This window comes from Eupeodes corollae, chromosome 2 (genome assembly GCF_945859685.1).
Source record: "Eupeodes corollae chromosome 2, idEupCoro1.1, whole genome shotgun sequence".
Taxonomy (NCBI): domain Eukaryota; kingdom Metazoa; phylum Arthropoda; class Insecta; order Diptera; family Syrphidae; genus Eupeodes; species Eupeodes corollae.
Genome location: NC_079148.1, coordinates 113,140,400 through 113,153,424, shown reverse-complemented (window position 1 = coordinate 113,153,424; position 13,025 = coordinate 113,140,400). Strand labels below are relative to the sequence as shown.

At 32.6% G+C, this 13,025-nt stretch overlaps 1 protein-coding gene across 1 annotated transcript in view; it reads left to right on the top strand.

Annotated features, from left to right (window-relative positions):
* Nucleotides 1-13,025, top strand: part of LOC129945191 (titin-like) — a 270,413-nt gene that overhangs the window by 71,974 nt on the left and 185,414 nt on the right. Inside the window, 3 exon segments of the mRNA XM_056054849.1 lie at nt 5,839-5,961; nt 6,612-7,919; nt 7,980-8,321. Coding sequence (XP_055910824.1) covers nt 5,839-5,961; nt 6,612-7,919; nt 7,980-8,321 — 1,773 coding nt within the window.

Sequence of the window (13,025 nt, the reverse complement as noted above, 5' to 3'; positions counted from 1 at the left end):
GTTACGACCAGTGTTCGTTTTCAAGGTCCAATTAAACAACTGAGGAAAGACGTTTAAATTAGGTAGCGCAACAGTCCATGAAGAACCAGGGCCTAGTGGCTTAAAACTCTCAACCATTCCTGTATTTGAATAATGTTGTCAGAGATGGAAGAGACCTAGAGTTTATATGCCGAATCCGAACGGCTATTTTGAGAAAGCACTTTTTCATGACAAGAATTACTCTTGGGGGATTTGTCAATTCCTCGCAAGAGGCAGTACGCGCGAAAATTAATTTTTTTTAAGACTCCTTGCATGACATTCCAACGCACTAACTATCACGCTACGGGTACTACCAAAGAAATGCGTTTATTCGGTTAATTATCATTTTTTCTGACGAGTTGAATTTTTATCTCGAAATCTATGTTATCAAAAAAATTGCCACGCCTGGGGCTCAGAAAACTAAAGAAATCAAAACATGTGATATTTTGGTGGGCATTTAGCTTGGAACAACGCTTCGGTCAACGGTAGGCGGTACAGAACTTTTGATCTATTCCGAAATTGAAAACATGGATTTGGACAACCTTGTACAAGCAAAAAATGTACAGCGTGCTAGGCCACTCAGGCCATGTTCTATACATTCAGTAGTGGTCAATGGTCCGTTTTTAAGGTTCAATTTAACCCCTTTGGATTGTTTTTTTTTTTTTTTTTGTGGTGAATCTTGAATAACTTATATCATAACAGGATTAAACAAACAATTTAAGTACTAATTATTCACATTACCAAAGCAATTCTTGGACTGCACCACAAGAACTATCAAATAAGATTTTCAAAGATTCGATTATTTTCTCACGCCACTTGAATAATAATAAGTCAATGGGTTTTAACGAAAAAACATTTAATTTTGTCAATTGTATTGAGTTTTCATGAAAAAACTAGTATTTATTCCACCCTTTACACATTACAAAGCCTGCAGTTAAATAATCTTGTATTGAATATGATTATTTCTTATTTAAAAAAAGGTTTGGCAACCATATTCCATATCGATCGATCTTTGTATCTGTTAGCAACATGTTGCTGTTGTTGTTTTGTTTCTGTTTCGTATGATTTTAATGTTTTTAAAGTTTTAACCGACCGTCACGTCACAGCTTCTTTAACATGAGTTCATACATATTTTTGTTGTTATTGTTAGCCTCCTATGGAAATCAAGTTTCTCTCTGGGGCAATCTTTATACAGTAGAACTTTAGAAAACTAAGAACATGCCTACTGGAAGTAGGGAAGCTGTTTTCTGTAGTAGATAATGTTTTTGTCCATTTCTTGTTTGTTTTATGTTTTTGTCTTTTGTTGCTGATGTTAGGATCTTGTGTTGTTAGAATCGTTTCTTATGTATATCTCAAAACTATATAGCTATCAGGGTGTAGGCAATCACGATATATGAAGGTCAGATTATGCCTTTTATAGAATGTATCCGTTAAAAGTATGAGATATATGTACAAAAATATTGTTAGATAATCGTCACTCATAGGAGGCTTGTTCGGATATGGAATTTTCATTGAAAAAAAATATATAAAAGATGCATAGATATAAACTGGCCTTACTTATTTGGAATTAAGAAAAAACCTTAAACTAGAGTATGTTATGATTTTCTTTTGTACTTATGGTGCTTTTGCTTTTAGAAATTTGATTTAAAATAATTAGAATTTTAAAAACAATATGGATGAAATAAGAATACTCGATAACTTTTAAAAGATACCTTTAAAAAATGTCGCTTAAAGAAGTTCAATCAAAAATTAAAGATTAAACTGTTTTCAGATGAGATATTTGAGACGTTAAACCAATGAAGTAGTTTGTTTCCTTTAAATTAAGTTTTTGAGAAAATATTGTTGATTGCATTTTTCCAACAAAATTACCAAATATTAACAACAATATTATGAATAAGTTAAATTGAATCAAAAACTTAAGGTTTCTATTTTTTGTAGAAATCCGTTCTTTGTTTTTTTTTTTATTAGTATTAGTAGTATTAGTATTAGTATTAAATTATACTGCAGATATTATCAGATTTCCTACATACAGTTCTCGAGGTATCAAGAGGACAAAAAAAGGAGTTCCAAATGAACAAATGCATTGAACATATTCATAATTTAAGAATCTTTGAAACACTAAAAAATGTCAAAGCTTTCCACTACAAAAGAAAAAATTGTTGTGTTGATATTTTTCTTAAAACTTTATAAAAAAATTCAACCACTTTTAACTGTTCTACCGTTTGATAGATTTCCAACATGTTACGAGACTACATAGGTTTTATAAGGAATTGAGATGCAAGCAAGTTTTAAATTGAATTTGTGTCGTGAAATTACGGTATGATGATGGATGATCCTTTAAGCAATATTTGTATATTTAATTTTTCTTCAAGTTTCAAAATACCATATTTTGGGGACAAAAATTAAAACTGTTTATTAAGAAAAATTTTAATCTTAGATACTTTTTCTAAAGTTTTCAAGTTAATTAATTTCCACTTTATGAAAGATCAATTCCGAAAAAAGGTGTCTGAAAAAGATTCTTTCACATTTTTGTATTGACGTAATTTATTTAATATTTTTTTTTTATTTTTGTTTCTAATCACTTAATTTGTATAAATAAACAAATTGTGAAAAAGAGCTTTTCAAAAGCGTCCCAAACTACAATTTTTAAATCTTCTTTCAAAGAAGTGGAATATTTTTTACCTCGAAATAAGACGTTAAACTAACTTATTGACTGAACCGAGGATAATTTCAAATATAGTACTATAAGTTTTCCTAAAACATCTACCATTGTTTTTAATTTCCCCCACATAAATTCTATCAATTCCGTTAGATATAAGTAAAGATACTGTCTTAAAAAAAATTCTACAACTTTGCGAATGTTTTAGTCTATCTGTGATACCTAAACTGTTTGAATCTATCTTATGTAGTGCCCTTTACGAGTATTTTCATTGTAGTTCAATTATCTGTGATGACAAGCATAGTTTTGTTACAAAGCGTTCAACTCTTAATATTCTGTTTCACTTTATGTCCTTTTGTAAAGATATTTTTAAAACCGTCTACAAATAGATTGTATCTTTACTGATTTCAGCAAGGCCTTTGACAAATTGTGTCGCAAAACATTGCTTTTAAAACTTAAACTGGATTTTTTCATATTTTAAAGATAGACTTTATAGTGTTAATTTTCGTAATGAATGTTCAAGTTCATTCGTTGAATCCTGGTGTTCCCCAGGGTAGCCAACTTAGTCCTATACTATTTGTTTTATTTATAAATGATTTTGTTTTGTTCATACAAAAATTGACTGTCCTAATATATGCTAATGACATTAAAATTTTCAAAAAAATCAGCTCTCCACCTGATTGTCTTCTTTTGCAAGAAGACTTAATATTATCAAGGAATGGTACAATAATAATCATCTTGTTTTAAATGTTAACAAATGTAAAACCTAACACGAAAAAAAGTTCCAATAGTTTTTAATTACATATTCGATTCTTGTCCTTTAAGTAGAGTTAGAGTATTTTTTGTAACTTGAGTGTTATCTTAGATTTTAAACTAACATTCAATGAACATATTGGCTTCATACTTAAAACAGCAAATAGAGTTCTGGGTTCAATTAAGAGATTTGGTCGTGATTTCCGTGATCCATGTGTTTTAGAATTACTTTTTGTTTCATATGTGAGACCTGTTCTGGAATGTGCTTGTACAGTATGGGCACCTTACTACGCCGGACACATCATAAGACTCGAGGCCATACAGAAAAGATTTTTGAGTTTCTGTCTACGATCCCCTCCGTGGTTTCTTAATATTCGTATATTGGCGCCTTACTCACACAGACTTTATTTCATAAACCTTCCTTCTTTGAGGAATCATAGGAAGTACTTGCAATTTTCATGCCACAGCCGAGCAAAAAGACAGAAATAGTAAAACAAATATTATTGTATTCAAAATTACAGTTTTTATTTAACATCTATAAAGTTTAATTGCCGAGTTTAAAATTCTCGATTACATTAGTAATTTTTACGTTTTTTATTATGTTTGTTTAACCCTTAGAAACATAAAATTTGTAGTTCATTATTTGTCGTAAATTACAATTTACTACTTTTCAAAATAAAATTTTTAGCTCAAAAATATACACATGTTTCAAAAATTATACAAAGAGATTTTTAGATTCATTAGCTTATATAGAAACTATGTAGTACATTTAATATGCGACAGTAAACAGTAATAATGTCGCCCGGATAAAATATTGGCGTATGTGAATAATTGAGGTTTTTTAGATTTAAATACATTTCTTTTTCTTTTGAGCCTATCCGTCACCATCATCTAGTTAGTTATCAAATTATTATCGTTAAAATTTTATCAAGGTCCAAGGTCTTCAACATTTAAGTGTTTCTCTGTCCGATTCCAATGAACAGATTTTAATTAAAGAGCGAAAGTTGTTTGTTTGGACAAAAACCGATGGACTACTCAATATTCATAATTTTGAAAGCTCCAGTGTTAACTGTATACTGCTAAAAATCTTCATCCAGTTTATTTGTGAATTACTTGTTAGAGATTCCTTAAGTTCACAGAAAATTTCTTACAAAAAAATGATACACAACTTTTTTAGTAATGTTGGACTTCCCATTCCCATACATTCACATGATACCATATTCAGTCATTTTAAGAAAAGTATTAAATTACATGACAAGCAGAACAAACATCCATCTCCATACCTTCTAATGATACCTTGCATTAGTTATTTTAAGAATATTGGCGATTACCCAATATTTCAATCTATTGCAGTTTTCTAAAATCTAAAAGCATTTCCATTTTACAAACAAACTTCAATGAATTTTTCACTCTCTCTTTCCAAAATCAAAAAAAGAAAAAACAATTAATCCTAAGCAAAATTGTATGCGTTGCAGCAATCGACATGTTTGAGCTAAAATACATCTTTCACTCCAATGCCTGGAACATTATATCTTTAGTCGGAAATTTTGTTATTTTTGCTATCCAGGGCTGCATTTAGTGTGTGATGAAATTTTTGTCGAAACTGAAGAAGTCTCAAAAATTTAGCATTTGAAAAGTTTTTGGGCAAGAAATATCACAAAATAAGGTCTATAATTTCGTGACTTAAAGACAGGTTAATTTGTATATTAGTATCTAAACGCCATAAATATACCCCTGAATTTTTCCAAGGAGGGTGGCGAACTTTAAATATAAGAAAAAAGATAAAAGTTCTAGGTTTTGTTCAGAGGTAAAGAGGAGCCCCTTTATTACCTTCAGGCGTTTTTGGTCAAATAAAGTCCCCCTCTGCTCCTGTTTATTTGTATAATTTTTTTTTCTTTGGAAAAAGGAATGAAGTAATGTATCTTCATCTTGATCTTTTATGCAACCCTTTTCTTCAGATTATTTTTAAAACATTTTTGCATTCTATTGTTGAACTAAAAATAAACATAACTTAGCGTTTAGATTGTCTTGCCACGCTAAAAACTGTTACATCTCTGCTTGGATGGATATTTATAATGCAAAACAAGAACATGTGTTTGCTGGCAAAAATAAATATCTAATATCTCACTCCTGCAATTAAGCCTAGTTATCTAAGTTTTTCCATACTTATAAGGAAATCATAAATATAAATATTCATATTTAATTACAAAAAAGTAATAAATCGTTTTTAATGTTAAAAATAAAAATGAGGCATTGCTGACCATAAATTAAAAAAAAAAAAAAAACTGTAATATTTCTTTTGGTAAAACAATAATAATTTTATTTTTTAAATGAGATTGTAGCAAATGTTCCTATGTAAAGATTCCGTATAAGGAAAATAACATTGAAATTTAATGCAAATTTTTTAGAGTCCGGACAAAACGTACATTAAAGTTGTGGAACTTGAGCCACGATTAACAACACTTGGTGAAAATATTGAAGAAGCTGTATCACTACAAAAGCAACATGACGAGACTCTTAAAAAAGTACAAGTAAGTCTGAATTTGTAATAAGTAAATAAAAAAAAACAGTATGTGTGACAAGAAAATGAAGATTAAACAACATTTCGAAGAAGAAAAAGACTGTTTAACAAAGGTTTTAAATTTCAGACCGGCCTAAGCCGACTCTCTTTCTCATTTCAAATATTGGTCTTGGACATAAAAAAGTGCATTGCCTACAAAATTCAAAATTTATTTAGTCCTAAAATTACCTGCCTTTAAATATCAGAGAATTAGTTGATTGTTGAAATTCAATTGAACTTACTACACACTTGAGTAACTAGAAGCCAATAGCGTTTACTACTTATTGAAAGGGGCTGTCCTTTAACTTCACACAAATAAATTTGTTTCATTTTTTTTAAATAAAGAGTTACTTCACACTCAACTACAAAAAAAAAACCTAATAAATCCTCTTGAGCATAGCTCAAAGATTTCCCTAAAACTCTATTAGCTAATCATCAAACTCTGCGACTAGCGTAAGGCATCGCATTCACCTTTATTTAATTTTTGCAATTATTCAGTTGATAATATTTTCTTGTTTAACCGATTTTTTGAGATGTTGTGAATTTTCTTGTAGCACATACTGTTTTTAATGCATTTCTTCCCTATAAAGCACAAAATCTAACTAAATTTCCTCCTCTCAGAATCTTCCAACACCACTCGATGAATTCGCCCACAAAGCCGACAAACTACTGACGAGTAAGCGCATAAGTCCAGACCTAATCACAGCAATGGCTGACACATTACACATAGTTTGGGATGATATTCTCAAACTTCTCCACGATCGTAAGCATTTACTAGATTTGTGTGCGAATTTTCACGAGAAAATGGGCAGTTGCCGAGGTAAAATGTCATCACTTGAAGTTGCCTGCAAAGATACCATGATACCAATTGAAGTTGAAGCAGTGCAGGAGTTTCTCAATAAATTCAAACAACTGCGAATTGATGTTTTGACAACTGTGATGGCAGCACTAAAAGATGGAAACGAACTTCTGACACATTTACAAGAATTGAGCAAACAGCAAACGCTTGACACACGGCCGGATCATATTAAACGCGATGCACTACGAGCTATTAACCAGGTTCAGCAATGGCTGGAAGCACTGCATGATCGAAGAAATGCCCTAGATCAGGCCTGGCAAACGAGAAAGACCCAATTGGAACAGTGTTTGGCATTGGCCATTTTGGCAAAGGACTTAGATGATGTTGAGAGTATACTAATGAAGAAGCACGATGAACTATCAGGGGCGTTTAGTTTGGGTGAATGCGAACACACTGCCAATGCAAAACTCCAGCAGTATCATGAACTGAAGCACAACGCAATGCTCTTGCGTGATCGTGCTCTGAAGATTACTTGCGCCGAAGAGAAGCTCGTTTCGTCTGGCTGTTTCGCTGGGGATGAGGCTCGTTCTAGGGCCTACAATATTCTCAGTGGATGTACAGAATACCTGGACACAGTCGAACAGCGAGAACACTGGCTGGTTCAATCGAAAGATTTCTTCGGCAAGGCTGAAAAAACACTCGCTGTTCTGGAGAAACTCGAAATCGAACTGTCCACTGTCAAATTCCCCACGAACACACCCGAGAGTTTTGCAATGTTTTCGAAGATATTGAGAGATGTTCGTGGATTTACCGAAGATCCATTGCGTTTAGGCTATAGCTTGCTTGATGATATCGGTCGAACGAAGCCCGAAACACAGGGTGTCAAACGTGTTATCGAAGAAATCGAAAATCGAAAAATTTACATCGAGAGTATTTGCTCGACGAGCACCGAAGAGCAAGTTCGTGTCGAACAGGCACTCAATAATTTCCTCGAACAGTATAATCAACTTTTAGCTTGGTTACTTACCAGCGCTCAGAGTTTCCTCCAGAAATCTGTTTCGTTGGGTAGAAATCTACAAGAGAGCCGACGTTTCTTGCTGCATCATCATGAGCTGATGCAACATTTAGAGGTAAATTTTTGTAATACTCTAATCTTTGCTGTTTAAATAATAAAATTTATTTATTTATAGGACAAAGGCGAGCTAATCAACAGCCTTCTAGAAACAATCAAATCACACCTTGAATCACTAAGCCCACAGCAGCGATACGATGTGGATAGCAAAGCTGAAGCTCTCCACAAACACTGGATTGAGCTTAAGGATATCGTATTAAAACGGGTCGATACGGTTTCTTTGCTAATTGAATTCTTTGAAAAGGCTGAACATCTAGACGATGAGTATAATAGTCTCGAACAGGGACTTGAGCAAGTATCGGATGAAAAGAAATTGCGTTTTATGCAAGATTCTTGGTCGAATATTCAGAAAGAATTTAGCAACCTCAAGGAACTAGGAGAACGATTGATAAACTTGAAAGTGTGTACAATTTTTGTCTTATATTATTATAAGTTGTGTTAATTTTTGAAAAATATTTCAAGAAATTTCACACTTATCATTTAAAAAGTCTCACTAAAAATAATATCTATTTTTTCACTTATGCAAATATAACATCTAAATTATCATTACATTTTGTATGAGAGTTTCTTAAACTCATTTTAATGCTAAAAAGTAGATCATATATCTCATTTCTCTAGATTTTAGTATTCTTTTATTATTTAACTAATGTTAAGTTAACTATGACATTATAAAGCTTTATTTAATTATAGCAATATTAATATCATTATAAGAATTAGCTAAGATTAATTTTCTATGCATAACTACTCGAAGAACGTATTGAACAATTTACAAACATTTAATGTTTGCCCCATAATCAATACCCTTATAAGGCATCCTTCACCTACTAGCTAAAAAACCTATTGGGTTAAAGCATTGCTCATCAGTCTTAACAAAAAGTGTGTGAAATTAATTTGTTGTTATTAATTTAAAACTTTGAAATTTTTTCCAATGGAGTATTAAAAAAAATTTGAGCAAAACTGATAGCGATGCAGTTAGTAAAAGTTAATCAAAGCAAACTTGTCTGTATTGACATGAGCTAAAGCTCCTGCATTTTTGGCAAAAAAAAATTGGATATCATCTCACGTAACAGCTCTCTATTCACAGTTACATTACGATTCGCATCATCTTTGAAGAGATATAGTCCAATGGTGCCACCGGGCCATAAACCACGTGACTTTTTCTGGAAGCATTGGTAGCTCTTGCAATGCTTCTGGCTGATATTCACTCCAAAATCGACAACTCTGCTTATTTACGTACTGAGCCAAAAATTAGCTACGTCTCTGAACACAATTTATCGGTAAAGAAGCACTCGATACTCTTTCTTAATAGAGCACTTGTTTTGACAATAAAATTCATTAGTTTGGAAGCGTTGTTCGTTTCGATTCATTGTTAAATTTTATACCAAACTGAAGATGTTTGACATTGAAACAAAACAAGAAACGTGCTGCCTCATGCCAAAAAAAAATAATAGATAAAAAATCACACTTTATAGGAAAAAGCTCTACCAAACAATTCGTTTCCAAGGGCTGCTTTTTATTCCTTCTTATAAGCCTTCAAGTGCTCAAAGCGTCTTCAATAGTTTGATTATTTGAACTCTATTCTTTTCATCTGTGTTTCATTAAATTTTCACAAATTAAGTTGCCAATGATGAGAGGCATTAGATTTGTCAAAAATCTACCAAAAAATATCACGCGATGACTATTTAAAACTGAATCTTTCGGTTCTGCTCAAAGCAAGTCATGATCTGGTTTTTAGCTACTAGCAGCCAGAAACGAGAAAGTTCCTTCCATTTCTCTCTATTCCTAGCACGATACCTCAGCTGGGATCACGACTCCAAGTTTTGGGGTCGAGCTTCCTTCATGACAAATGATCTCCATGTTTCTCTTGGCCTTCAGGGCCGCCTTCTACCTTGAGGATTCCATTGAAAGCAATGCTTTTCTATGTTATCGTCCGGCTTATTCAATGTATGGCCAATCCAGCGCCTCTTTCTCTGCGCGATGTTAACATCCACTTTTATTTGCCCAGTCCTTAGCCATAGTTCATCGTTAGATATGATCTAGTTTCGCAGTCATAAAGGCACGGATTTTACGTTGGACTCAAACAACTTTAACTTGTTACGGAACGTTATTTTCCTGGAGTTCCACACTTTAGAAAATATTCCGAATGCATAGTCCCAATCGCTTAATGCTTTCTTAAGGATCCATTGGACACCCAGTCTCTCGTGTTCACCCACCGTAGCTGTCATAACATCATCAAAAGCAAGCAAGAACAAATTCGGTGACAATACATCACCCTGTCTCACTCCCTGTGCAAAACGAAACACCTTGCGTTGTTGTAAAACTCTTTTATAATAGCAACATTTTATCAGGATTGCCTCTAGCATCAAGCGATCACAACTAACGTGATCGAAGGACTTTTCCAAATCAAAGAACATGAGGTTAAGCGAAGATTGATACTCCGACGATTATTCAAGAATAATTCGCAAGGTGTTAATATGGTCGACACATGAAAGACCACTGTGAAATCCCGCTTGATGCCTCTTGAGCGTAGACTCGATCTTAGATTTTATCCTCTCGAAAATGATGGTTGCCATTAACTTTGGAAATACGGACAGAATGGTGATTCCACGCCAGTTATTGCAGTTCTCAAGATCGCCTTTTTTTGGTAGCTTGACAATAACCCCGTATTTCAATTCCCTGGGAAAGGTTTCCTTTTCCCAAACAGAGCTAACAAGTGGCAACAAAATACTAGCAGCCAAGTGGGGGTCTGCTTTGAAGAATTCGGCAGGTATGCCATACAGTCCAGCTGCTTTGTTGTTCTTTAAGAGATGTATTGCGGTTCTTATTTACGTGCTTGCCGGGAGGTCAATATTAATGCTTCTGGTAGATCTACGTATTTCGGCCAGTTGATGATTTGTTTTAGCGTTTGCATTTGTATTCTGATCATCTTTCAGCAATGAACAGCAGTGCTCCTTCTATCTCCGCAATTGATCTTCCATTGACACTAAAAGACTATTGTTTGTGTCACGAACAGGATGGTTGACAATATTTTGTAGGCCTACAAGATCCTTATTGATTTTGTACAATCTTCTTGCAGCTTCCTCAGTGCTTTCTGCCAATTTTTCTAATCTGCACTACCTTTTGAGCTGCTCTGTACTCACCTCGCAAAACCGTTTTCCCGATGAGCATCAGTTTCATTATTTATATTAATTTTGAGTGCTTTGCGGTGTGTTATTTTGTCCCAGTTGTCTTGCGATATCCACAAAAACTTATCTCTAGATTGCCTCGTTACCGTTTCAGCTTTAATATATGGTTCTAATTTGTCCGTTTATTAAAAACAAACTTCCTATATTAATATGTCAGTACTAGAACATACCATAATACAAGCAGCTTGCAAGTTACATTAAGCTTTAAGGATTAAAAAGCATTTAAACGACTGCTGCTTCTTTCGGATGCTAATATTGACCCAAGGTATTCAAAGGATTTCACTATCTCGAATAAAAGCTCTTCTATCATAATTGCACAACTATCTTCCTTCTTGACTTGTTCTCTTCTGCTCATGAACAACATATTTATTTCTCTCAAAGATATCCATATATTCTGTGCAATTTAGCATTAAAATCTGTTCCTTTTGTTGCAATTTTCGAATCATGAATTAATAGTTTGGCGAAAGTCTTTTTACGCTGGGCTAGTTTTGTAAAGATGCATGTATTATGAGTTTTAACTAATTTCCTAAAAACTGACTTTTATCTGTAATACATTTTCGATCATCCACAGCTCTAAATAGTGATTCTTTACTTACACTTTTTTCCAAAAATATCACTGACCAAAAATAAGTTTTCAGTAGCCTTTAACAAATATTTTTAATTCTTTACCAGAACAAGTATTTACAACACATACATGTACAAAGTATATATTATGTGCCTATTTATCTTCCTAAAAATTCTGTTCTTTAAAAGTCAAGTACTTAAACCTCAAATTTAAGGTAAAATTTTATATATTTAATGCGACTACATTTATATCCAAATCTAAGAACTGAGAAACTTCACAAGAAATGTTGCATCATTGACAAGCAGTGTGCCAAGAAAAGAAACAATCCTTCAAATAGACCATTTCCAAGATGCGTGTGCTTGGCACACGCTATAACATTCGTGCTGGTGCTTTCCCTAAAAAACAAAAAACACAAACAAACACCAAAATACTAGAATATTATACTCTTCTTGTTTTTGTACAAAATTTAATGTTTTTTTTCCTTAAGAAATCTTATAAAATTTTATTAACAGGGTGTTCAAAATAATTTTAAAATACATAATAGACTTATTTTTGTTTGTATTTATGAAGTTACCCCAATTTGAAAAATGTTATTATCATCATTTAACAAGAAGACTTATTAATTTGATTAAAATGGTTCTGAAATTATTTAAAACACACAAAGGATACTTTTTTTTTTAATCTGAGATTAAATTAAAATATGATCTTACAAAAGAATTTAAAGATATTACTGAAAGTTCTTTTAAACACCCTTCAAATGAGGTTTCACTCAAAAGCATTGTTTGATTTGACTGACTATTTAAAAATTGGTCTTAGGTGTGCATGGGTATTTTAAAACAATAAAATAAACCTACAAATAGACAGTTTTACCATCACCCTTAGAAAACCAACGCACTTAGAACAGTAGATGGTTTTTAAGACATATGGGTCTAATGTTCTTTCTTAATTTCAAAAAGTTTGGCCTATTAAATAAATTTCAACATTTAGTGCCTCAACCGGTTTATTATTAAATCCAAAAGAAAAACCTTGACACCTCTAAATTCAAAATGTTTGAACATGTTATTTACAAAATAACATTTTAGAAAACACTTTCGATGAACAAATTTAAAAAATTCCAATGATACAAAATTAGAACGAATATTTTTGATTTGCTTGCTAATTTTTTCTTTGCGAAACACCCTTTATCTGCACCACATTGTGTGTATTTATTTTCTTCCAGAGTGTTTTTACTAATCCTAACAAAGTATCTATCCATCTAAACATTGCAAAAGAAAATCTCAAAAAAAATAATCTTAACACATTTCCCAACCCTCAAAGCACATTCAACTAACACATACACATGGACAGGACACAC